Source organism: Laccaria bicolor, genomic scaffold, assembly GCF_000143565.1.
Source record: "Laccaria bicolor S238N-H82 LACBIscaffold_28 genomic scaffold, whole genome shotgun sequence".
In the NCBI taxonomy this organism is placed as follows: domain Eukaryota; kingdom Fungi; phylum Basidiomycota; class Agaricomycetes; order Agaricales; family Hydnangiaceae; genus Laccaria; species Laccaria bicolor.
In genome coordinates, this window is record NW_001889899.1 from 483,152 (window position 1) to 507,982 (window position 24,831).

Below are 24,831 nucleotides of genomic sequence, written 5' to 3' on the forward strand. Positions count from 1 at the left end.
CCCACGTCGTTTCGCCGCCACGTTGCATTGGTGTCACGTTGATGATGCTGGTGGGCGTGTGGTGTGTCATTCGTGGCTGGCTGGCGTGGTGGGCCCTGGTTGATGGCGGTGCCCGTGGATCGGCCACGTCGTTGTCGTGGGCGCTCGTGGATTGTCGTGGTGCCGCCTCGCTGGTCGCTTCCGTTCGTTGCTGGTGTGGTCGTGGCCGTTGTTGGGTTGTGTGGTGTGGTCGTCGTTGTCGTCGTTGCCAACGTGGGTGGTGGGAGGGAATGGAAGTGGGGGGACGAGGATGGTTGGTGGTGGGTGAAAGGAAAGGGTGTTGCAATTGTTTGGTAACGTTGCCTTTGTTTGGTAACAGAACTAAAATAAACAAACAAAGGACTGGATTCCATTACATTCCGTTCCTGTGCATTCCGCGGATCATTCTGGTGTCAATTCCGGAATGCCCAAATTCCGCCGGAATGGTAAGGCACCGGAATGATGAAAATGGCAGGCCTCCCTGCCAAATTTCATTCCTCTGGAATCCACCGGAATCCGCAGGAATGACCGGATTCCTGCAGGAATTAGGGGGGCACTGATAAGACCTCTGTTGTTTCGCGTCCGTTGGAGATGTACATGGGTGCTGGGCTTTGTTTCGTGGGCGGCGTGTTGTTTTCTTATACGCTGGGGTGTTTTCGTGGGCGGTGGGGAGTTTTCGTGGACGCGGTGTGCCGTTGTGCCATCGTGGGTGCTGGGTGGGGTGTTTTCATGGGCGAGGTGGTGCTGTTGTGTTTCGTGTGGGCGCTGAACGTTGTTTCGGGAGTGCTGGGGTGGTGCCGTCGTGGGGTGTCAGACCTGTTGCCGTCGTTTTGGTGCCACGTCGCAGTCAGCGACGTGGCACCTGGTTTTCGTGTTGAGAAACGAGGGGAGAGGGGGTTGTGGGTGCTTACCTGGTTTGTGTGCCGTGGTGACGTGGCACAGCGTTGTGGTGTTGGCAACGTTGTTGGATGTCGGGTGAGCGGCGTGGTGGTCGATGTGAGCCCCCTCACGTCGCTTAGCCCATGGCGGGCACTCACAACGTGAGGGAGGCGGTTACGTGGAGCGACGACGGTGGTGGTGGGAGGAGAGAGGGTTGTGTTTGGATGAGCGTGAAAGCCGTTGCCAAACAAACAATTGTTTGGCAATGGGCTTGCGCCAAACAAACCGGATTCCGGTTGCATTCCGTTTTTGCCAATCCGGGGACCATTCCGGTCACAATTCCGGAATGCCGAAATTCCGCCGGAATGGTGAAGCACCGGAATGATGAAAATAGCAGGCCTCCCTGCTAAATTTCACTCCTCCGGAATCCACCGGAATCCGCAGGAATGACCGGAATCCTGCAGGAATTAGGGGGGCACTGATAAGACCTCGTTCTTGGGCTCGTTTTGAAGCTAATAGAGATGTTAATAAATTTACCGATTCACAAATTTAAAATATTGGCCTAAAGACCGGCCATAAACCGGTTAAAACCGATGCAGACCGAAACTGGTCTATAGACCGCAAAAAACCGCGGTCTGCGGTCTTTTTGCGGTCCGGTCTGGTCTTTTGACTTCTGGGGAAAAGGCAGACCGGTTACGGTTACGGTTAACGCCCCTGGGCATCAAAAAACCGGACCGAACCGGACTTTCAAACACTACTAATGGCCGATGCCCAGAGGATAGCACTAGACTGCTTAGGTGGGAGACTTGGGGAAATTCAGCATTGCTGCACTTTGTGAGAAGTAAAAGGTGCCCATGCCTGTTTCTTAGTATCTCACCAAGTCTATGGCTGCCTCGAAAAAGATGGTGCTGTGATTATGAAGGAGCAGTGCCCACATCCCACTAGTGTTTGAAAGTCCGGTTCGGTCCGGTTTTTTGATGCCCAGGGACCATAACCGGTCTGCATCGGTTTTAACTGGTTTATGACCGGTCTTTAGGCTAATATGTTAAAATTATGAATCGGTAAATTTATTAACATCTCTCTTAGCTTCAAAACGAGCCCAAGAACGTCAAATTCCGTTACGAATTGGTGCTTCTATAAAATAAGTCTGGTACATCTATTATTCCTAAAAGTAATTTACATTTTAATTCATATCTCTCTCGTTTTTTTACCAAATCGTACGTTCTTGGGTGCGTTTTAAAGGGTATTTAAGGGATTACAAAAGACCAGTTCACGTTAACCGGTTTTTTTGCGGTCTTTACATCTCAAAAATAAAAGACCGTAACTGCAGGTCCGGTCTTTTGCAGTCTTGGTCCGGTCTGGTTACGGTCTTTTTCCAGTCCAGTAAATTCATGGAGTTTGATTAAACATTTCAATGTCCCACACGTCAGACACTGTTTAAGTGTAAATATGTTTAAATAAACCACACATGTAATCAATGTCTAGTAGAATTACTGTAACGATGTTTAAACAAAGTTTAAGTGGGCAACATGGTTCAAACTCAAGCGAAAATAATTTGTCTAGGATGTTTAAATGATCCTTAAGCAGACTGTTAGTAACCCTATAGTGTTTGAATGATATATCAATGAGCATTCCTTCTTTTCAAAAGACCGTCGAACGGCGTTTAAGCATGCTTAAAGAGATGATTTAAGCACTCAAACGGCATTTGAGTGAGTTTAACTCACTTTCATATTCAGCCATCTGATTCGGAACTAGCCATCACCCATCCTTTTGCTGGCTTTCCAGTCTGGGTCAACGCAGGTTTCGGGGCCTTAACGCTGGAGCTAAATTGAAGTGAGCGAAATACGTGGTTCAAAACAAAGGATCAAGACGAACCTCAGTAAAGCTGATCCTGCTTGCTTGCCCTTGCAACGCGTACTCCTCCGTGATGGTGCAACAGGCACGATATCATCGGCATTGGTCCTAGATATATATAGGTTAGTAACATCGTGACATCATCATCGATCCCGAGAAAACTTACAATTTCACTTTTTTTGAGCATGCGGGATTGCCTTTGGGATTATTGCCGATCTTGCGCTTTCTGCCTACCTTGATGCGATGTTGTTTCAACAGGTCTTGATCGTGTGGGGGAGTCAGTGATGTGCTCCGAATGCTTGGAGCAGGTGTGAGCGGAGATGGTGGTGGTTGGGGGTCATACTCCACATTGGCCAGAGCTGATGGGGAGTGTGGCAGTGAGTTTGCTGGTGGTGGTAGTTGCGAGTCATCCCCTGCATTAGCTGAACATTGCAGTGAAGACGGTGGTGGCAGTGGTTGAGACTCAGCCAAGCGGTGTGGGGAACGAGGTGGTGATAAAGCTGGTGGCGGTAGTTGAGGGATATCTCCCGCATTGGCTGAACATTGCGTGGAATGTGGTGGTGACAAAGCAGGTGGTAGCAATGGCAGTAGTGGCGGTGTCTTCGTTGGTAACTGTGGCTGTGGTGGCGTGGCAGTTTGGGACAGCTGCATTGTCGCGTTGGCGGATGTCTGCGAGGATGGTCGAGAAGTTGATGTATGAGGAGGGGGGGATGGTGGTGTTGGGAGTGGGGACTGGGGTGTAGGCGTAGAGAGGCTTTTCTGGATAGAAAAGAGGGTAACGCCAGAGTTATCGGTCTGGTGAGCCTTAATCATCGACAAAAGCTCATAAAGACATGTGATGGTGGCTGTTGATGGATTTGGAATGGTAGTGATTGACAGTGCAAGATAGGAAGTGAAGTTATGGTCTGTCCACAGGATGTCTGGTACAGCTTTGATGGAAAGAAAATCCTGCATGTGCGTATGTTCTGTAGATCAAGAATGAGGAGAATCGACAAAAATTGAGGGAATACTTACCCCACTGAGCCTGAACGAAATCGATCAGAGTTCGCCGAAGCTCATCAGGAGTAGTTGTGTTCTCTGAAATGGGTGGAAAGATAGGAATACCCATAGAATCGAGCGTGAATTCCACTCTATCTTTTTGGGTACTGAGCGAGCGATTAACTATCATAAAAATCAGATCAACACTATAGAAAGATTGAGTACAGTATAGTTGATCACGAACGGGATACAGTAGCACAAGAGCATTCTAGCCACGACTCAGTGACCTTGGCATACTCCTCATTGAAAGCTTTGAATGGGATCTGAGCGAGCCCTTCATCTGTAACATCAATGCTGTATCTAATGTAAGAAACCTTCTAAAACTTGAATGAATGGAAACTTGCCTTCCCGTCTTCAAGACCTCTCGGTCATTTCAATAGGCGTACAGGACATGGAAATGAGCATTACCAATCTTATAGTTGGCATCACTGATCGGACCGATCAAAGATCATAGGAGGTCATGAACAGAATCTAAAGCAGCAGCTTGGTTGCTGGATAGGGAACATAAGTAACAAAAAGAAGCGAAAGGCAGAGCACTGCGCACCGATAGAGAAGCCCGTCTTGTTCGGCGGATTTCATCATCTTCGCTTTCTCTCCCCACTCCTTTTGACGATCTCCTAACTCCTCCCACTCTGCTTTCAACCTTGACCTCAAAAGCCCCACGTGCTGCTTGTGGTTGACCAATGTGTCCTTGCGGGCAGCATTAACTTCTGCGTTGACTGTGGTGCGTTGATCTTCTTCAAAGAGTGACCTTCCCGTAATTTGGGCTTCCTTGAGGATGGTACTCCACAGAAGAGTCGTTGTGTTGGAGGTCGCATCCAAGGCTAGCGGTTGGGAGGTGGCAGTGATGAAAGATCAGGGCAGGGGTTGGGATTTGGTGGAGAGTGTGGTTATTGGAATGTCCTTTCATAATTTGACCCAGCACTTGGCTTTCTCATTCCAGAACTTCGCATCGAATTTCTTAAGTGGAATTAGCACACAAATAGCAAAGGTAAAGGTCAATGGACATGACATACCTCTCGAATCTTCTTTGCAGTTGTCAACCCCTCAGCTATGGCAGCATCAAGACCCACTTTAAATTGAACTTCAAACTTGTGACGACAAGCATGAACCCAATCCTTCAAGTCCGCATCTTCGGTTGGAGGAGTTTCACCATGTTTAAAGATGGGGAGTGGCAGAGTGTATATCGTCTGAAGAGAAAAAATCGTGAGTTATCTAGAATTCTGGTCCGCTCATGGCACCGCACCCATTTTATCATATTTAGTTCCTACTCAAGCTGAAATATTCCAGTCATTGGAGATGTCTGAGAAGGCTCAAGCAAAAACAGACACATTAGGATGTGCAACACCGCTTGCACAGGTCATTCATAGTGGGATGAAAATTCAAATCAAGCAGTACGTTCGCCTAGTAAATGTCTTATTATGTCGACTCACTTTTATTAGAAATGAACTCAAGCTTTCTATTAAGAAAAATGATATACCATCTGATACGCTCCAACAACAACAACATGCTCTTGCACGGGAGATACATTCCTGGAGGAAGACCCAATTACGTGCAACTCCAGCCATTGAGAATCACATTGAAGCAACCGACGTTCATGTGGAAGCAGAGGAAGAACCCCTTTACCTTCCATCAGATTTTCTTCCTGAGGAACATGGTTCGTTAGGGCTCACTACAGTGGCTGAGGTTGAGTACCAGCTGCGTGAGGGCGAAGCCAATGATGCTGTCACTTCACTATGTCAGGCAATCATTCATGGCATGGTCTTACTGGAGAACAAGAGCCAACATTCTCGCGGAGTGTACCAGAACATGAGGGCGCTCACTTACATGAATAACGTGAAAGATCGAAAAGCCGCATGGGCTTCCCACTATCGTCATTCACGCAACAAAATTCTTCACCTTGCTGGGAAAACTCTCCTGGACGATTTCCCCCCACTGTTGGATCAGGACATGTTTGCGAAGAATGCTGCAGGAGCAAGAGGGCTTGGTGAGGGATCCAAAACTGACAGCTGGATATGGACCTTTGGGAAACTAAGAGGAATGGGAAAAGATGAAAAGGCATCGTTCATTATGGAAAGTAAGTTTGCACTTACAAACTCGGTCACCAGCACAGGTTAAATTTGGACATATAGCTGAGAAAGTCCAATGGTGTCAAGCACGCACTGACATGGAGCACTGGATTGAGGAAGTTGAGATCATCAAAGAAGAATTCCGTCGCTTTGTTCGCGGTTGTGAGAGGATGGAAACAGTTTGGACCGAACTCTCAAAATCCCAAGTTGTGTCGAAGAAATATGTGTTTGGTGAGAAACCACCTTCAGGATTTAGAGCTTATGCACCACAGAAGGCAGATATGTACCAGAGAATGGCAACCGACACTCGAAAATGCTTCTCAAAAGGTGGCGGTCAATGGCCCTCAGCAAACGAGACTTTTAGTGAACATGTACGCTGGCAGAGGCCAAACCTCATGATTGATTGGAATGGATTGAAGGTGAGCATCTGATTAATTGCCTGTTTAAATGCAACAACTACTACTGCAATCCACCAGTGAACTGAAAGATATTACAATGTTGAAGGATTGTTTAAACACTGCTTGAATGTAAAATATCATCAACATGTTTAAGTGGGGTAATTCAATTGTATCTAAATGAAGAGCTTTTAAACGTAGATCGCTAAGTGAAGAGCATTTAAACGCAGATTGTTTAAGTAAAGGGAAAGCAACCACAGCCAAATTCATCACATGATGATTAAGCGGACTCAGTTTAAACACGCTTAAACACGCTTTGACATCGAGGACCTTGGGCGCTTAAACAAAGGCCATGCAAAGTCACTCCAGTCACGAGACCGGACTTCCAAACACTACATCCCACAGGGTTTCTTTGCAGTATGAGAATCTGGAGATGTTGAATTTTGAAAGCTCGTGAACCTAGTCTGAAATTCATGAGTGTAACAACAAAAAATGGCAAATGAGTGTACTATGTTATGTGCAAGTCCCTTGGTTGGTGTGACTACCACTCTGATTGGTCTCTTCTGAGTTGGAAGGCAAGGCATATATGCATCTGGGTGTTTGTTGTATTCCAGTAGCACAAAAGTTGGTATTGAGAATGCCAGCGACTTCCCATCTCCAGTTGTGGTACAGCAAAGCAAGTCCTTTCCACGCAGAATAGTGGAAATGAGCTGAAGTGCAGTCCATCCATCCAATTTGGTATGAGTTTCTTGACAATTGTCAATGGTATTGATTGATCAAGTCCTTCAGTCCTGCCAGTGGGGTTATCGAGCCATCATTGAGTCGTCATAACGGATTCAGGATCATTCAAGATGTAGAATATGAAGTTTACAGCTGAAAGCAGAATGATAGGCCATGCCAGATCGACACATGCACAGGGCAGACTGTCAAATTTTCAAAGCGAAGTGATGGCTGAGGCTGCTGAGTTCTCACAATGAGTGAAATTTTAACGTCCAACTCGGAATTGATGTCATCATAGTATCACAGTAACATTTGAGAGTCTGCTCTATATATGTGTTGATCAGGCATGGCCTATCGTTCTGCATTCAGCTGTAACTTGTATTGGATTGTAAATGCATGGGCTATCATTGAGAGCAAATGGCAAGGACCAAGCAAGGACGCAATATTGACGCGATGCAGTTTCAAAGTCCGCAGATTACATAAAGATTTCGCAGCGCGGTTTTGGGGGCGTGGTAACAAACAGACTTCATATTATCGTAGTCCTGTTTTTACTGCGCCCCCAAAACTGCGTTAGAAAATGTTTATGTAATCTTCGGACTTTGAAACCGCGTCGCGTCAATATTCCCTCGTCCCTCTGGGCCCTTTGACGTGTTTATAGCCCCAAAACTCCTCCTAGCCTTGCAAATGGAATTCATATCCCATTGAATTGTTTCCTTATATCAATAAAAATGTTCGAAGCGTCCGATCACCCAAGAAAACACCTACAATCCAAGCTCCTGCAGCACTAGACTTCCTCTCAGCCTTCCCATAGCATCTCCACTCAGTTCGTCAAATTCCAGAGCTTTGCTGCCTGTAAAATCTTCTCCTAAATGTCTACTGTCATCTTTCATCCTCTACCTCGTCAGACCTCCATTCTCTTTCCACTACCACCTTCAGACGATCCTTCTACAAGCGCATTCGGCGGGTACAGGTCCCAGGACCATGGACCATAGTCTTGAAGGACTTGCACAACACTGAGCTGAGCAGATCTAGGAGCTCGTCGTTGCTGCTTTGCAGCATTCGTCATATCTTTGAGCCTGGCACTTGTTGTTCGAGGTTCGTTAACCGTTTCTTCAAAAGGTTCAGCGACCGGATCAAATAAGATTGGGCCATGTCGTCGTCGTTTACAGCTCTTGTGGCCTGCCGTTTTTCGCGTTGCTTGGCTACTAGAGTGGTTCTCATGAGGTATTTTGTTGCACTGTGATCAACGTATAGGTTTGAATGATGAAATCAAAGAGTGCTGATATATGACTCGAGTAGTAAGCCCATGAGTCGTGAAGAACGCAGCCGAGATTCGATCGGAAATGAATTTGGACCATGATAAGGAATGTGTCGAGTGTTGGAGACAGATGCGAGCCGGAAAGTGATGAGCATGGTCAAAAGGCATGGTTATCTGAGCGTCGTTCAATTTGGCAAATGAATTCACCAAAAGTAAAGAAGTATAACATCAAGTTTAAGGTGTATTGGAATAGAAATGCATGAGATATCACGTCAAGAGCAAACGGCAAGGAGGCAATATTGACGCGACGCGGTTTCAAAGTCCGAAGATTACATAAACATTTTCTAACGCGGTTTTGGGGGCTTGGTAAATAACAGACTTCATATATCGTGAACCAAGGTACGACTTCACATATATCGAAGTCTGTCTAGGAGAGACTAATATTATCGTGAATCACGACTTCACATAATATCGAAGTCTGTCTACGAGAGACTACTCCGGCCCTTGCTGCTTCACAAGTTTTAAGAATTCTTGCATCGTTACTCTAATATTTTCAAGACATCGGGCACAGATTCTTAGAAGCTCAAACCGGCCCAGGCACTGCCTGTCTTTGCCTTTTTTGCATTAATTCCATGATTAAAGTATAGAGGGAACCCTGGATATGTTCTACAGTATACGGGGCACGGAATGAGTGTCTTTTTATGAAGTGCCGGAGAGTCGGAGTCCGGCGCGTGAGTTGGTGAGTCGGAATATTCATTTCAGACTCGTTCTCAACACAACCAACTACTTGTGGATTAGGTCATCATCTACATTTCGGAGTCGGTTAGCAGTACAAAGGGGAACAAGCTCCCCAATGAGAATGCGCTCGCATTCTCGTTACCAAACAGACCTTTACTTTCTTGCTCAACGTAAGTGCTAACTACTAGTTACATTCAACAATAGCTCTCCCACTGACATCTGTGTCTCTGCATCCCAGATCCGAATTGTCTTGTCCACCGAGCCCGAGAGTACGCGCCTGCCGTCAGGGGAGATTGCAACAGACGTGATCAGACCTGTGTGTCCTTCGAATGGCTCTCCCACTGGCTTCCCCGTCTCTGCATCCCAGATCCGAATTGTCTCGTCGTCCGACCCCGAGACTACGTGCCTGCCGTCAGGCGAGAATGCTACAGACCTGACCCCATTTGTGTGCCCTTGGAATACGTCTCCCACTGGCTTCCCTGTCGCTGCATCCCAGATCCGAATTGTCTTGTCCAACGAGCCCGAGAGTACGTGCCTGCCGTCAGGCGAGAATGCAACAGAAAAGACAATATTGTGTCCTCGGAATGGCTCTCCCACTGGCATCCGTGTCCTCACATCCCAGATCCAAATTGTCTCGTCGTCTGACCCCGAGACTACGCGCCCGCCGTCAGGCGAGAATGCGACAGAGTTGACCATATTTGTGTGTCCTCGCAATGGCTCTCCCACTGGCTCCCCCAGATCCAGATCCCAGATCCGAATTGTCTTGTCGCACGACCCGGATACTACGTGCCTGCCGTCAGGCGAGAATGCAACAGATGTGATCATATCTGTGTGTCCCTGTAATGACTCTCCCACTGGCTTCCCCGTTTCCGCATCCCAGACCCGAATTGTCTTGTCGCACGAGCCCGAGAGTACGCGCCTGCCGTCAGGCGAGAATGCGACAGATGTAATATAATATGTGTGTCCTTGGAATGGCTCTCCCACCAGCTTTCCCGTCTCCGCATCCCAGATCCGAATCGTCTCGTCATCCGACCCCGAGACTACGCGCCTGCCGTCAGGCGAAAATGTGACAGATGTGGTCGAATTTGTGTGTCCACTCAACACGAAGATAGAAGCTGAAGAGCAATGGTTTCATTGCTTCAAAAGAGAAGAATGGTGGATTTCACTCACGATCCGTAAACTGCTCCATAAACTGCTGTGCTGTCTCCTGGTAGCGGGTTTCGTTACTATGTCGAAGGTCTGCTATGAGAGGACGGATTTCAATCGACGGACTTAGTTTTAAATTGGCTCGATGACGCCCCAGGATGTCCACCGTGTTGCGCAGGAGTCCAAACATGATCTCAGGCGTGAGCTTGAGAGCAGGTTTCAGGCTGTCAATGACTTGATCGTACAGTGCTTGTCGTCCATTCACTAAATGTGGCCACATGTGAGCTACGGAAAATTCTGAAGTACTGAGCAAGTTTACCCCGTGTTACAGTTTTGCGCAAATTGTCCCACACAGTAAGATCATGGGCGATGATGAACACCTCCACATCGGTGCGGACAGCGTTGTACAAGTCCAATTCCAGCCAATCGCCGAGCCCCTTCTCACGAGCTACGTCCCAGAAGAATGGCTCGTCATCAAAAGGCCGTGCTTTTGGAGTGTAGTCGCTCTTCAATTTACCGGCCAGCAAGAGAGAGCCATGTATCTTCTGAGTAGCATGTATTGTGCGGCCTGACCCGAGATGAGGCCTTAAAAAATAGTTAGTTGAGGTATTGCCTTGTAGTTGGAGAATATTTGCTTATAAGTCGTCTTTTTTCCATCGTTTCGCCCCGTGTATGTCAATCTTTTCAAGAAAAGAAACTCAAGCGGCCACCAGAACCCCGTCAAAGATTCGATGACATTGATCTGCTCGTGAGGAGAGAGCTCACGCTCGAATGGTTCTGTGCGAAGACCGAGCTCCCCCGCTTGCAACACCATCCACCTCAGAGGAGGTCTACTAAGATCCATCCCGGAGTTCTGCACATTCCCGCCTCCTCTAAATGTAAAGACATGACTAATTCAAACCATCAGGTGGACAGGTGAATGTACTTACATATCCGAGTGAGTGCCCGCAAACCAGACTTCCAGGGTTTGTGGATGCTTTGCCGTCACCTTGTTCATACCCTGCGAGCGGTCAACGTCATCGCTTGTGGATATATCTTTGGTGGCTTCCCCTTCATTTATCGTAGATGGTTTATTGCCGTTGTCCGAGGATCCATGGTTAACACTTGAAGGATTCTTGTCGTCTGGGTTTGCACAGGTGGCTGAACCTCCATAAGCGTACTCGGGCAAGAACGTGACCCGTCGCTCGTCGAGCGCCAGTGCATGGCGGAAGAAGCAGACATGTTTCATCCCGTCGACTATCCGAGGGAGCATCATCTTCCGGCGTGCGATCCCGATGGACGAGACAGTATCCCTTAAAATCCTATCGTAAGCGTACGGTTCCATAAAGGCAGAGTACGCATTACATACCAGGCGCCAAGGAAATGCACTCGTACATCTTTGTATGAGAAGGTCTGCTTGAAACGCTCGGCGCTGCTCGTGTGTGTCGTCTGCAGCGATCCAACCGTCACTGAAGTTGATGGTTCATCACTTTTTGGGTCTATATATAGCTCGTATGCACTGAATGTTGATATTGATCAGCGCATAATAAGGTATGCGATGTTTTAAACGTACAATGGGATCTGCATCTCACTCCCCCTTTGGATCAGCCCGACCTAGATTTATCCGAAGATGTCATTTGGGGCCGTCAATGCTCTCAGAACGTAGCACACCTTGTCGATCATTGCCGAGAGGACACGGACTTCGAATGCGCCACGAGAAAACCCTATAGAGCCCTCAGCATCCATGGACATACAAGTCACATATTTTTCTAACGCACCGAAAAGAAATATACAATCCCCATGCTCATAATTGTCCGACAACCAACGATATGCACCCAAAACTGTTCGTTTAAAATTCCTGAACGAGGAAAGAGGTAAAAGAAAAGCAAGACATATGAGGTGACCACTCAGCGCACCATGCAATCGCCGAATCGATCGTATGAGAGAGGACCTGTCGGTAGAATTTGAAAGATTTCCAAGATGGCCTGACGTACGTCCCGATACCACTGTTGTACCAAGTTTTCTGGTTCCCGCTCTCCTTTAAGATGCGATTGTACAATTCGATAACATTTGTGTTCTTTTAAGAGTGTCAGCAACTGCCGCTGGACAGCATCGCAAATGCATACCCTCTCTCCGAACTGATTTGCGGTACCGTCGATGCAAACGATGAGGTTTCTACCACCGATCTTATGCCCACATGGTCTGATTTCTGTGTCCGAGGTACCCGCAGGCGCTTATGAAAGAAAAATCAGGTTTGTTCATCAAAGGGCAGATGCGGACGAGATAGTCCTTACATTTCTCACCTTTAACAGAGGGTATAGGATCGTCTGCCATGGAGGAAAGGGAAGTGGGTGACTGTGATGGAATGGAGGGGGGTAAGGAGAGTGCTCACTGGACGTTGCTCGAGCTTATGAAGCCTCCAGGCTACCTCGTGGTAGGTGCATGTGATTAGCGGGTGACATGTTGACAGGATACACGGTAGGAACGATCAAGGTATTGTTGGATTATGGGCGTCTGTCAATACTGGCTGTGAATTTCACAACACCAGCGGCCTAGCACGCCATCAAGGGACGCAAAAGCCCTCGTGACTCACCAAAAAGGTTTGCATGATCACCCCAAGCTAAAAATAGATGCTCTCCTCAACGTAGAGCTCTCCCTCCATCAAGGACCATGCATCCTATCAGCCTTACAGTCTTGCATTGCCGGGTTTCTCAACTTGTGTTTGTAACTGTGTATTCTGTTCCGGAATGTCCACTGGCTGGGATGGCATCTCTAGCAAATCTCTAGGTCACACTGCCAACACGATTCCAACGATGTCGTTGTGCAAACGGCAACGCAAAATGCTGTACGTAGTATAGCTTCAAGACCATATATCCTTACAAATTCGTCATTTCAATGATGTGCTCCAACATGGTAGACTTCACCGCAAGAACAGCACTTTATTTCCTTCGTTAGTTGAACACCCAGCGACTCGGATCAACCGTCGACGAGGCTGTGCTTAGTCTAGATACTGCGGTGTATACGGGGCTGGCTCTCGAGGTGGAAGTGGTGTAAAAGCAATACTAGGAGAAGTATTTGACTTTGCAAACGTGTGATGGTACCTGCGTTTTGCTTGCGTTCAAGTCGTAGGAGGAGCGCCCTCCAAGCCAAACTCGGAGTTAGGACAGCTGTAGGAGGCTGATTCATCGCTTGTCCGTCATACATCCCGGGGTGGATGCCTACTGTGGGCAGTATGGAACAAGTTGGTAGCCGTAGGGCGGGTAGGGCGAAAGACGCGACTTACGTCGCATCCTGCGGACGGCTGGTTAGAAAGAGGATAGGACATCATCGTTATGGATAAGATACGCAACACCGCACTTTGTTCCGCCCAGATAAACCTTATGGGAGGTAAATCTGTGAGTTGTAAAGCCAGTTTAATTTTATTCACAGAAAATACAGCACTTGCAAGGCGAATCGGACGATATACTCAAGTGCTTATTCGTGCCAGCGAAGGATTCAAGCTGCTGACGGTATAAATACACTAGCAAAGAACAAACAATTGCCAGCATGAACGTACGATGTCAATCATTCCTATACAAGTCGTTCGCCAGCACATGACAATCCTGAGAGCTGAAAAAGAGTATTCGAGCGAAGCGGCCTCAAGACACTCTCTGAAATCCTTACTGTGACGCGACGGACAAAGATGGTCACAGACCATAACTTGAAAGAGAACAAGAAGACACGTTCACGTTTCCCAGAGGTAAGCAAGTCGGAGTCATACCATACGTGGAACCTAACGGGAAGAATTTGTATGAACCCAGGACCGGCGCCCAGCGTCCGACTTGACGTCGTGCAGAAGCGCCACGAGCGCCTACATAAGTGGAGCTATTCGGTGGCGAGGCTGCAGACTGAGCCATATGTAATGTAACACTGGGAAGAAAACAAGAATCGATGAGTATGAGCAAAGGAGCTGAGGCTGTTCACTTCCCCTGCTACGGCTTACTGCGGAGGCCATGTGTATTTGCAGTGAGACGCTGCATGAGTGTTGAGGCCTGGGCAGTGGGGCGTAACGTAACACATAAAAGACATACCGCTTAGTAAGTAACGAAATTGAGAATCGCTAGGTATCAAAATTGAGAATGTATGTTGGGGGCGGGGGAAAGATTCGTTAGCTTTACCTCCAACTTCAATAGTACATTCGGGAGGTGATAATGGGGTTGATTTTACAAGTTGATTGTCGATTTGTTGTCGATTGCCCTTGGCCGAAAACGTTTGACACGAGTCAGCAAATCATAGATATAACATACCCATGGGGAGAAACGATGACTCTTTGCCCGAGCACCTTTCAGACGGAACGAACACGGGGATAAGGAGAATGACGTTTACCATAGTACGCGGTCGAGGGCTTCCGTCCGTCCAGTGAGCAGCTAATCTTGCGTCTATCGTCCTAGGATATTGTTAGAAAAGGCAAGAGATCGATGGGGCCCCACTCACTATACTCATAAGATGTGTACTCCGAAGATACAGCGAGTTCCCCGTAAGGAGTCGGGAGAAATGAACGAACTTGGATCCGAAAACTTGAGTAGCGGAAGTTCAAGCATACAACTTGTCAAAAATTTCCTGTTGTCAGCTCGAGTTTCGGCCACCTCAGGATGAATAATTCGGCCGCTTGTGCAAGCGGTTTCGGAAACGGCGAGCGGAGTTGTTGCAACGAGCCAACACGTGTTGGAGAGGATATACGTACGGCGGCACACTCCCCGAAAGGGGATAAGGCTCATCCTCGACACTGTGTCGAGGATGAGAGGATGAGCAACTCAGTTGGACACATCCCAATTGGTGAGGTGTGTCGGAAATTTCCCAGGCGCCTTATCAGGCAGCCGGCTTGTAATGTAGGTCACCGGCATCATCAGGGCTTGGCAGAACGAACCGATCCTGTAACAACCCTTAACTGACCTGATGAGGTGAGCCTTGATATAAATAGATACTCCAGCAGTGATCAGCGTGATAAGATTGTGGGTTCCACGTCTACTACCACCCTCCGTAACTGTGCGATATGGCTCCCAAAGCCAAAGTGAGTACGAGGACTGATGCCGCCAAGGTTCCTTGTCAGTATTGCAGCAAGGAATTTGCTTCCAGAGGTCTCGCAAGCCATGAATGCTCATGTCGATTGAAACCGTGTGAGACTGATGCCGCTGATAAGGCATTTGAAGATCGTGTCCGACAACAAGGGCTGTTGCGTGGGTTTAGCAGAATTTCTTTGGAAGCCTTTCACTGATCTGTTCATTGGAATAGCTTCATTTGTTCCGGGGGCAGTCATAAATACTGCAAGTGGCTCCCAAAATATAGGTGATGAGACAAACTTGACTGTGAAAGAATGCAGTCACTGATTTTAACTCCAGTGTTACCCACAGTTAGCCCCATGCAACAACAAGGTCAAGCACCACTACAGTCAGATGAGGAGGATAATTCTCATTTTATTGGTATGCTTACAATAATGATAAAATTGAAATAATTCTAAGATGGCTGCTTTCGCAGATTTTGACAATACGGGTGAGAATGACACATGTCACGACCTCCATCTGGATGATATCAAGGTCGAGTTTCATCCAAATAGTGGAAAGCCTGCTCAGATATTCCGTTTTGAGGAATACACGACATCCAGCAAAACTTCTGTCAACAGCCCAATTGATTCAGAACCATGGAAACCCTTTCGGTCACGCCTGGATTTCGAAATTGCAGAAGTAATGCTGGATACACATATGAACAAGTCTCAGACCAACCGACTTCTCTCACTTATTCACCAATGCATCAAAACCCCATCTGAATTCACACTTGAGAACAGTACAGATTTAGAAAATGTATGGGAGAATGCTCGGATGGCCCGCACTTCAGGAGTATGGATTTTTGTTCTTTCAAATTATGTTATTTAATTACTTACGACTTCTAACCCCCTGATTTGCAGTTTAAAAAAACCACTATCTCTGTCCCATACAAAGGAGATGAAATCTCTCATGATGTTTGGACATATTCATTGTTTGAGTGGACGCGGCAACTGCTTGCCGACCCTGGCCTTATTTCACAGTTTCATTGGCATGCTGAGCATCACTACAAGTATGATGGCTCCAAATTTGAACGTTTTATAGATGAACCATGGACAGCTGATGCCTGGTGGAGAATTCAAGTAGGATCTTTTGGTTATTACTATTGTCAATAACCTGACTACAAAAAATGCCTTTAGTCAACCCTTCCACCTGGTGCACTTCCTTTTTGCATGATTATTTATGCAGATAAGACACGCCTATCATCCTTTGGTTCAGTCAAGGGCTATCCAGTGATTGGTCAGCCAGCCAACTTGGATGTTGGAATCAGAAATGGAACAGGTGTTGCAGGTGGAAGAGTATTTGGATTGCTTCCAGTGGTAAGCTCATACTCTGTTTAGTTCATTGAATTACAAGAACTAACTCTCAACAATTACAGATAGATGAAGATTCTGGAGAAGCAGGGAAAAAAGGATACATCAATTTCAAACGAGTTGTTTGGCACAAGGCATTTTTCCACATTCTGGAATCCATCCAACAATACCTCAAAACAGGCTATACATTTACCAATTGTGCAGACAGCATTGATCGACACATATTTTGGTTCATCTTGATTGCATCTGCTGACTATGAGGAACAGTATGATCTTCTAATATTATTTGACATATATAGACTAATGTATCTTTCAGGTGCATGTTTTCCTCAATTCGAGGGATTGGAAGCAACTTCCCATGTCCAATTTGCCTTGTTCCTGCTACTGAGCAAGCCAATATATCAAAGATATACCCAGAAAGGAGAGCAGAAAAGATGGAAGAAATATATAGAGCTGCACAGAAACTTTTATCTGGTCCAAAAGATGAGCTTCTCAAAGAGTTTGGCCTCCGTGATGTTGAGGCAAGAATTTTCTATAAAATCTGATTCTTCACTGAAGTTTTTTGTAATAGAATGTTTTCTGGACTTTCCATGGTTCAGATATACATAGAGCTCTTTCATTTGATCGCCTTCATGCTTATCATGGCGGTCTTTTCTCAGACCACTTGCTGCCAGAAGTAAAAGGACATATCAATGAGCTTGGAAAGGAGTCTGCCAAATTGCTTGATACTCAGTATGTTAACATCCTATGCATCAAGTTTCAACTTTGCTATAACTTTTGGCTTTTTCTTTAGGATTTCTGAAATCCCTTCTTGGAGTGGCCTCAATCATTTTAGTGGCATTATGAAAACAGAATTTGCTGATGGATCAAAGTATGAGGATATATCAAAGGTGAGTAGTGTCACTCCTCTTTTATCAAATGGAAGGTAGTCATTATATATCAGATTATTGTCTTTGCAGCCCACAACATTCTCTCCAAGAATGTTTCAAAGGAAGGATTTCATCTCCTTAAACTAATCCGGAGTTATTTAGAGCTGGACATGTATGTATCATTGACAGTGCACACTGAATCCACCATTGCAGCAGGTCGGGCTGAACTACTTGTCTTCGAGAAATTGCTACATGTGAGTAAAATCTCTTTTGATAGGATATCAAACCTTACAGTTTTACAAGGAATATATGGCAATGAATACTGAAAAATCATGGAACTTTCCCAAAGCTCATAGCCATCAGCATGTTTTTGATGACATTCAAAACAAGGGAGTGACAAGAAATTACAATACAAAGCCAAGCGAGAAATCCCATGGTGCACTGAAATCTGCCTACAAATTTCACACTAACTTTAAAAATGTTGAATCTCAGGTAGGATACTCACAAGATTTATAAAAGTAACTTACTGATGCCTTTTTAAGATTCTTCAAGTTAATGAATCACATTTAGTTGCAACAATCATACATGCTAAACTTGAAGCTCTCGATGAAGCCCAGAATGCCCTGGAACAGGAAGAAAGTGAGAAGATAAACTTGTTTGGCAGCCAACATATATCTCTTGGTTCTCCAAATCCTGAGATTACGCTTAAGGAGATGGAGCAGCAGGGAATTCAGGATGCAGCATTTCGAGATTTTCGCAAGAAGCTAGCCAAGTTTTTTTCAAGGTTTTTTGGTCAACAGATACGACTTCGGGATGACGAAAAGGTAAGTTACACTCAATATTTCATGAATTTGAAAAGTAATGCTCTTTTTCTGAGATCACTCCCTACAAATATCTTCGAGCCAATCATGAATCAACAGTTGATTGGTTTCTTGAGACAGATTTGCTCAGGGTCAATCCCAATTTTCACAACAAGGAGCACTATGATTGTGTTATTGTCAAAATTGATGACAGCAAGCACATCTTTGCAAGACTATTGTGCATATTCAGTTGTGTAATCAAGTCAACCAAGTACTTTATGGCGTTAATTCTTCCCCTGGATCTGCCACCATCTCTCGTCAATCGTGGACGTGATCAGGAACTTCACTTTACACAACTTCGATCACGACCAAGGATTTCAAGCTGCTTTATTTCTGTGGAGTCAATTGTCCGTGGGGCTCTTCTGGCCAATGATTATGGCTGTGAATATAAGGATGAGTTTCTTGTCATAGATGTTGCAGATCAGGATATGTGGCTTCGGGTGAAGTCATTGACACTTACACATCGTGCTGATCTGTAGATGATAATTCATAATCCCTGACGCTTGGACCCGTTTTACCATAGTTTCCAGTTCTGGAGGCAGTTGTGTGGAATGATTGTAGTGACCTGTCTAATGACAGTTTTGTGACAGGAAAGGATCAGTGGAAACGGTGTCATAGAGCTCTGACGTGAATCTCTGGGGCCTTTGTTGAAGCATGCTAATATTTGGGTAAACATGGTCCAGGCAAACAAACAAACCTAAACTTCACACCTACCAGTGTGCTCAAAATGCGCTTCGCATTTCAAGCTTAGACCAAAGAACGTGATATAGATAGAAATTGTCCTAAAAACAGATTCAAGAGCTGAACCAAACATCTGTACTACAGACTCATTCACTTACAGAGTAGCTACTTAAAGACAAACTAACTAACAGTACTATAACAGTAAATTACTATCAATAGCAGCTACAAAGATATTAGCAATGTTTTTACAAGTGAGACATATGATGCAACAACGTTCAAAATTCCCCAGAAATACGGGGTGCTTGACCATGATGACATCATAGAATACAATCATCAAAGTAAGATGATGTCATTGTCCTTAAGTTACACGGAACTTTGCCCTTTCAATAATCTCATGCCTTAAACTTGATGGACTCAATATGTAATCATCTCACCATTCTACAACATTCCCGCTGTCTGAAATGTGAGGCTGGAGTTGTCAATGAGCCGGATCATTATCACAGAAAAAATACATACAAACAAACAAAGGTAATTTAGAAGTTAGAGATTATGTCTGCTCCAGAAAGAGTCTAAGTGAAACATAGAAATAGTAGTTTATCAGTGTTATAACAGTAAATAATGTTACAAGTCAAGGCATTGAGTTCTCGAGCAACTCGGATAGGACAAAAGCAAGCTACGGAGCAATTGAGAGTTGCAAGGCAGAACAGGATGCAGCCATGCTCTTCTTGTGAAACGGATGAGCCTGAGATGCCCATCTCACTACCTCACTTGTTCAGAATCTTCTTGGGCGCAAATGAAAAACATGAATTGAAGTTGTGCGTTACAAATTGCATTCATTAATAAAAGTACTTGAGGTTCAGGTTCCCTGAGGCCAATTACTCAATGTCGAGAATCGATCTCCGGCATGCGGGCCCGACATTTTGAATTCATTGTGTGCTGGGCTGTGCACACCCTGTAGAAATTTTCTCAATAAAAACCATGCAGGCATGATGAATTTTCATCGCAGATCCCTCGAGTCCATCTCCTCAAGTCTCCCTATTGCAAACAATGCCTTCTGCGAGTGCTACCCCCTCTGGAATGTCCTCTATTTCCACTTCGCGATTTGAAAGTGAATGCGGAATACACAACATGAGCATCAGAGAACTCGAGGAGGTTTGCGACCATTGGTCTATTCATTATTTTAATACTGAAATTGAAGATTGTACAACTAATTTAAATAGGCTCTGCAAAGCGCGTACAAAGAACTTGACAATGCAAACCACATCATCGACACGCTCAAACTGGAGCTTGCAGACGCAAAGGTCAAGAAGAGCCCTAAAGGATCCAAATCGGACGTATCGGAAGAACTCTTGACAGCGGATCAAGAGATCGCCAAGCTTGCCCAGATCTATGTACTCTTCCATCAACCATGGGTTCACGCCGACGACTTTCACCGACCAAAGCCTTCGTTTGACTTCAACAGCAGCGAACGATACTCAACTGAGGACAACATCGCATTAGGCGCTAGCAGGGAGTTGTATGAGTGCGTTCCTGAGCGCCTCTATGACTACATGCAAAGTCACAGTGACTTTGTCGCTAAGGTCAGTTCATGCCGTCAAATCAAAATATCTTTTTACACTTTTTGTAGTTCATGAAAGAGCTTTCATCCAGCCGCTCCAGCATGATTGATCGCTTGCGGAAGAATGCTGCATCAGTCTTTGGTCTTTCCGCAGAAATTCTCGCACGAAAATTTGATCGCACAAGCAATCCTACCATCAAGAATTTGCTCGGATACAATGCAGGTGGCACGACGGTTGGTGCACGGTACCCCAAATTACCACCGTTCTTCTTTCAGGATGGAAGCGTCGCCAATCCAATGTATTTGTTTCGAAGCGAGTACTTACTCAGGGTACGCTCATATTTTTTATTTAGAGCATTTGCCCTCAATGTTTCTGGTAATTAGTTAGCTCTCTTGATCATTTATGGTCCAACTGTAGCGCTTGGTAGCGCACTTCCGGTATTTCGGTCAAACAGCCCTTATGCCTCTCGTAAGTCTGGGACAACAGCCGGACTGATTTGTTGTGTGGCAATTTTGGTGCGTCACTTCTGTTTTTTGTCCTTTGAAGGCTTTGGATTGATCAAATGTACATCTAGGCACATTTTATTTTGTCGCCAGACATGGAATTCACAGGAACCGGGGTTGGTAATATCACCGGCATTACCTATTTTGCCGACTTCGACACTTACAAAAAGCTTCTCCTCATCTCGCGAGACTCTTCATCAGCCATTATTGAGCTCTATCAAATTTGGGATTCAAGAATTTTCCCCAACATCCTTCTAGCTCCGGATTCTGAGGAGGAGATCAACGGCATCGACGACGATGAAGAACTTACACAGTTCCTTCGTGATCTTCACGTCCAGGAAAGCGCCTCGCATGCGCTGCCTGCGCCAGTCATCATGCCTGTTCCTATCAGCACTGCCCAAAGCCAGATCTTAGGACCATCACCACCAGAGAGCGCACCTCTTGCCACTCCATCCATTTCAAACTCTCATTCCTTTTCTAGCGGTGGCGCGACAGTGTTTGACTCCCAGGCAACTGAGCCTGTCATTCCTATCACTGACGCCACACACGTTGATGGCGCAGTTGTGCCTACCATTGAACCCAAGCCCATCAGACCAATGCGGCGCAGTGTGAATAAACGACAGCCACACGACCCCAAGACTAGTTCTGAATTGGACGCCACGCCACTCACTGGGAATTCTGATGCCAATCAGGTTCCGAAGTGTGCTACCCGTGCCAAGAGGGCAGGTCGTCGTTGATTTCATTCTTGTTTTCGCCGTTGGGACATCGACAATTAATGCGCGGAGCGCCATTTGGGGGTATCTTTAGTTGTAGATCATTCGTTGTATACCCCCATGCCTCAATATATCATGATTTTCTGCCTCTCATTTCAAACCATGTCTAGAAGAGAGGCGCACTGAAGCGCGCTTCCGACATTTGTGGAAAGTGAGTCATGGGGGGATATAATAACCTAAAATATATATCTAAGAACGGTCATATGGCTTAGCGGTAACTATGAACAACTCAAATCGCAAATATATAATAATAAGGTAAGGTCCAGAGTTCGAATCCCACTAGTAACACTCATTAAAAAATTCAATAGCACTACAACAATCAATACGTATTACAATACACAGAAAGTTCAATAGGTTCGTAACTTAAGCAATTCAATAGTTCCTTAATATTTTCGCTCCGACTTTGAAAGGCAGGCCTAATCTTACAATGCCTGATAATCTCATCTTATCAGGTGAGTGCCAACAATGTTAAACTAACTGAAACATTATTATGCATTATTAGATTTCGGGTGCCTTGAGTGCCTAATAACCCTGATTAGGCACCAGGGAAATTTCCGACATGACGAACGCAATGTCACACGTCACTACCCCTCTCTTCTCACAACCACGACCCTCGACGATTGGCCACCAGGACCCACCGCCACGATCCACATGAACGTCCACGGGCACTGCGCTCGGTGAGTATTGTTGATAAATTTGGCTATCCTCCTCATTCAAAAAATATATAGTGGGATAGGCATACGTTATCCCAATGTACGTATCTCCTTTTTGTTTTTGACCTGGTGTTTCCTGGCATTTTCCATCAGTTACATTGCCATTGCCACTCACTAGCCATGGATGATTCTGTCTATTATATACTCTACATAAACCCCTCCAACCAATCCGCATCGTGTCAACCACCGCTAGGCCATTTTTCCTGTCGGTTGGCCATCTCGTTCACCTTACGTTTCTTTGAACACCACACAATACGATACTTTCAGAAAAACCAACGTTCCTTGGCGCCATCGCGTCAACTCTCCTCCCCTCAACCTCCTTTGTCCTGTCTGCCTGCACAATCACTGCCGTGATATCAGTGAATTTGCGAGGTCTTTATTGTCCTCCACTGATTCCTGCCGGAATCCGGGCAATTCCTGGAATTCCGGAGGAATCAAATTTGGCAGAGGGCCCTGCCAAATTGATCAAACCATTCCGGCGGAATTTTGATGGAATTCAAATTCCGCCAGAATGGCTTCAGGATCACCCGATAAGGAATGATCCCGGGATGAGATGAACGGAATTCCGACGGCCCAAATCGAGTGTCGGCGTTTGCCGAGGCTTGATTTGGCCGTCATCAACAGACAACTCCCACTCTCAACCACCACCATCATCCACGACACCAACCCACCTCGCGACACCGCCACGTCACCAACGGCCACCACGACGCACACAACGACGACGTCCGTCGTCGTTTCACCACGACCCCAACACAACACCACGGCCACGACACGGAAACGACGCCCCAACGCCACGTCACCAGCCTCAGTAAACGAGCGCGCCAACACGTTGCCACGTCGCTATCAGCGACGTGGTAACCAGACGACGAACGACGCAAGTCGTCGTTCGTCGTCATAGGTGAGCACCCCCCATCCCAAGCTCGTCCCACCCAGCCTGCTAACACCAGGCACACGACAAGGGACAACCACGTCAACGCACAACCACGACCACCACGCCCACAGACGACGACACGCCTCACCACGTCAACGGAGGGCCACGCCAACAAACGACACGCCCACGACGACACCACCACCACGTCAATGGGCGACGACCGCGTCAACGGACGCCCACGCCAACGGACGACGTCGTCGTCAACAGACGACGAGCACGTTAGTGGACGACGAGCGACCACCGCCACGTCAACAGACGACGACGACGAAGCCAACGGACGACGACAACGCCAACGGACGACAACGCCAACGGCCGACGACGACGATGCCAATGGACGGCCACGTCAATGACGACGAGCATGTCCCGCTCCACCACGTACACACGGTGACGAGTGTTGTCCCTCCCCCTTTTCTTTCCCTCCCCCCTTCCTCCTTTCCTTTTCCCTTCCCCTGTCCCTCCCCATTTCCATGTACCCCTTTCCTTTCTCCTCCCTCTTTCTCTTTCTGTCCCTCCTCATTTCCCTGTCCCTACTCCCTTCCTTTTCCCTATCACCCTTCCCCCTTCCCTTCCCTGTCCCTACACCCTTCCCCCTTCCTTTTCCCTGTCCCTACACCCTTCCCCCTACCTTTTCCCTCCCCCTTCCCTGCCCATCCCTTCCTTCCTCCACCCCCATTTATTTCTGCCCCCCTCCTCCCCCCCTTCCTTTAACTTAGAATACAGTAAAATAATCTTTGTGTACCACTTCAATATATTAGAATTTGAATCTATATAACTGTTCTAAGAAGACACTTGTGAGGTTATTATAGGACAAGATATAATAATAAATTGGCTGACTACATTAGACTTACAATAAATATGATAGGCATGAAGTCACATAGACTTGGGTTTGGATGAACAACATGCAGAATCTAATGTCTCTGAATCTGATTGAAATAAATAAATCCATGTAGTAGTAAGTAACTAGTCGGATGCCTTATGCCCTTGTTTAGTAAAAGATTTAGTGCTACAATTCTATTTGTCTGACCTAAAGAAGGAGATTCAGGGTCCAAAATTAATTAACCAGAAGTCCTAGTGTTCAATTTCTGTTGATTCCAGTTGGATTCCTGTCGATTCCGGCCGGAATCCTGCGGAATTCCAGGAATCCTACCGGAATTCCAGGATTCCGGCCGGAATCTAGGGATTCCGGTAGGAATCAGTGGAGGAATGGAAAGTATTGGAGATCCTCACGATATCCATCTTCAATGACATCTAATGGGGGGATAAATTCTTCTGGAGGTTCTTCTGAGGCATTCCGAGTCTAGAGCCCCATTATAATGTAAGTTGGATGTTATTGAACAATTTGTATCTAAAACAAAAGGGCAGGAGAGACGCTACACATACTGGATGAGGAACGGCGAGCCAGCGGCGCTTCCTTGGTGCGAGAAGTTCCTCCTCTTCAGGCAGGTCTTCCTCTTTTCC

At 46.3% G+C, this 24,831-nt stretch overlaps 8 protein-coding genes across 8 annotated transcripts; 4 read left to right on the top strand and 4 right to left on the bottom strand.

The window, feature by feature from the left end:
* Positions 1 to 2,286: 2,286 nt before the first annotated feature.
* LACBIDRAFT_330656 (uncharacterized protein) lies at positions 2,287 to 4,803 on the bottom strand (the record flags this gene model as incomplete). Its single annotated transcript, XM_001884972.1, has 10 exons — positions 2,287 to 2,330; positions 2,622 to 2,637; positions 2,660 to 2,720; positions 2,773 to 2,859; positions 2,918 to 3,716; positions 3,766 to 3,912; positions 3,974 to 4,083; positions 4,176 to 4,217; positions 4,334 to 4,613; positions 4,770 to 4,803. 10 exons carry the CDS (start codon positions 4,801 to 4,803, stop codon positions 2,287 to 2,289), a joined length of 1,620 nt encoding a protein of 539 aa, XP_001885007.1.
* A 285-nt stretch (positions 4,804 to 5,088) lies between these two features.
* LACBIDRAFT_304634 (uncharacterized protein) lies at positions 5,089 to 6,337 on the top strand (the record flags this gene model as incomplete). Its single annotated transcript, XM_001884878.1, has 4 exons — positions 5,089 to 5,183; positions 5,232 to 5,866; positions 5,922 to 6,277; positions 6,335 to 6,337. 4 exons carry the CDS (start codon positions 5,089 to 5,091, stop codon positions 6,335 to 6,337), a joined length of 1,089 nt encoding a protein of 362 aa, XP_001884913.1.
* Positions 6,338 to 7,746: 1,409 nt separating this feature from the next.
* Positions 7,747 to 8,399, bottom strand: LACBIDRAFT_304636 (uncharacterized protein; the record flags this gene model as incomplete). The annotated part of the gene is made up of 1 exon (XM_001884973.1): positions 7,747 to 8,399. The coding sequence occupies one exon, from the start codon at positions 8,397 to 8,399 to the stop codon at positions 8,217 to 8,219; it is 183 nt and encodes a 60-aa protein (XP_001885008.1). The 3' UTR covers positions 7,747 to 8,216.
* A 623-nt stretch (positions 8,400 to 9,022) lies between these two features.
* Positions 9,023 to 12,470, bottom strand: LACBIDRAFT_391733 (uncharacterized protein; the record flags this gene model as incomplete). The annotated part of the gene is made up of 12 exons (XM_001884974.1): positions 9,023 to 10,084; positions 10,140 to 10,379; positions 10,435 to 10,700; positions 10,751 to 10,987; positions 11,045 to 11,407; positions 11,464 to 11,613; positions 11,668 to 11,708; positions 11,766 to 11,818; positions 11,873 to 11,952; positions 12,011 to 12,171; positions 12,221 to 12,327; positions 12,398 to 12,470. The coding sequence occupies 12 exons, from the start codon at positions 12,426 to 12,428 to the stop codon at positions 9,147 to 9,149; spliced, it is 2,667 nt and encodes an 888-aa protein (XP_001885009.1). The 3' UTR covers positions 9,023 to 9,146.
* A 742-nt stretch (positions 12,471 to 13,212) lies between these two features.
* Positions 13,213 to 15,235, bottom strand: LACBIDRAFT_330660 (uncharacterized protein; the record flags this gene model as incomplete). The annotated part of the gene is made up of 11 exons (XM_001884975.1): positions 13,213 to 13,261; positions 13,378 to 13,395; positions 13,472 to 13,487; positions 13,561 to 13,594; positions 13,651 to 13,664; positions 13,855 to 14,003; positions 14,077 to 14,125; positions 14,381 to 14,500; positions 14,568 to 14,650; positions 14,818 to 14,859; positions 15,027 to 15,235. 11 exons carry the CDS (start codon positions 15,233 to 15,235, stop codon positions 13,213 to 13,215), a joined length of 783 nt encoding a protein of 260 aa, XP_001885010.1.
* Positions 15,236 to 15,592: 357 nt separating this feature from the next.
* Positions 15,593 to 18,692, top strand: LACBIDRAFT_304638 (uncharacterized protein; the record flags this gene model as incomplete). The annotated part of the gene is made up of 11 exons (XM_001884879.1): positions 15,593 to 15,967; positions 16,036 to 16,254; positions 16,312 to 16,491; positions 16,551 to 16,750; positions 16,801 to 17,005; positions 17,056 to 17,216; positions 17,278 to 17,374; positions 17,428 to 17,607; positions 17,657 to 17,845; positions 17,896 to 18,177; positions 18,231 to 18,692. The coding sequence occupies 11 exons, from the start codon at positions 15,593 to 15,595 to the stop codon at positions 18,690 to 18,692; spliced, it is 2,550 nt and encodes an 849-aa protein (XP_001884914.1).
* Positions 18,693 to 19,941: 1,249 nt separating this feature from the next.
* LACBIDRAFT_330662 (uncharacterized protein) lies at positions 19,942 to 22,384 on the top strand (the record flags this gene model as incomplete). Its single annotated transcript, XM_001884880.1, has 10 exons — positions 19,942 to 20,046; positions 20,115 to 20,474; positions 20,522 to 20,782; positions 20,837 to 20,921; positions 21,050 to 21,648; positions 21,840 to 21,880; positions 21,924 to 21,984; positions 22,038 to 22,083; positions 22,140 to 22,181; positions 22,269 to 22,384. 10 exons carry the CDS (start codon positions 19,942 to 19,944, stop codon positions 22,382 to 22,384), a joined length of 1,716 nt encoding a protein of 571 aa, XP_001884915.1.
* A 611-nt stretch (positions 22,385 to 22,995) lies between these two features.
* On the top strand, positions 22,996 to 23,723 carry LACBIDRAFT_330663 (uncharacterized protein; the record flags this gene model as incomplete). Its single annotated transcript, XM_001884881.1, has 2 exons — positions 22,996 to 23,326; positions 23,362 to 23,723. The coding sequence occupies 2 exons, from the start codon at positions 22,996 to 22,998 to the stop codon at positions 23,721 to 23,723; spliced, it is 693 nt and encodes a 230-aa protein (XP_001884916.1).
* Between the last annotated feature and the right edge of the window lie 1,108 nt (positions 23,724 to 24,831).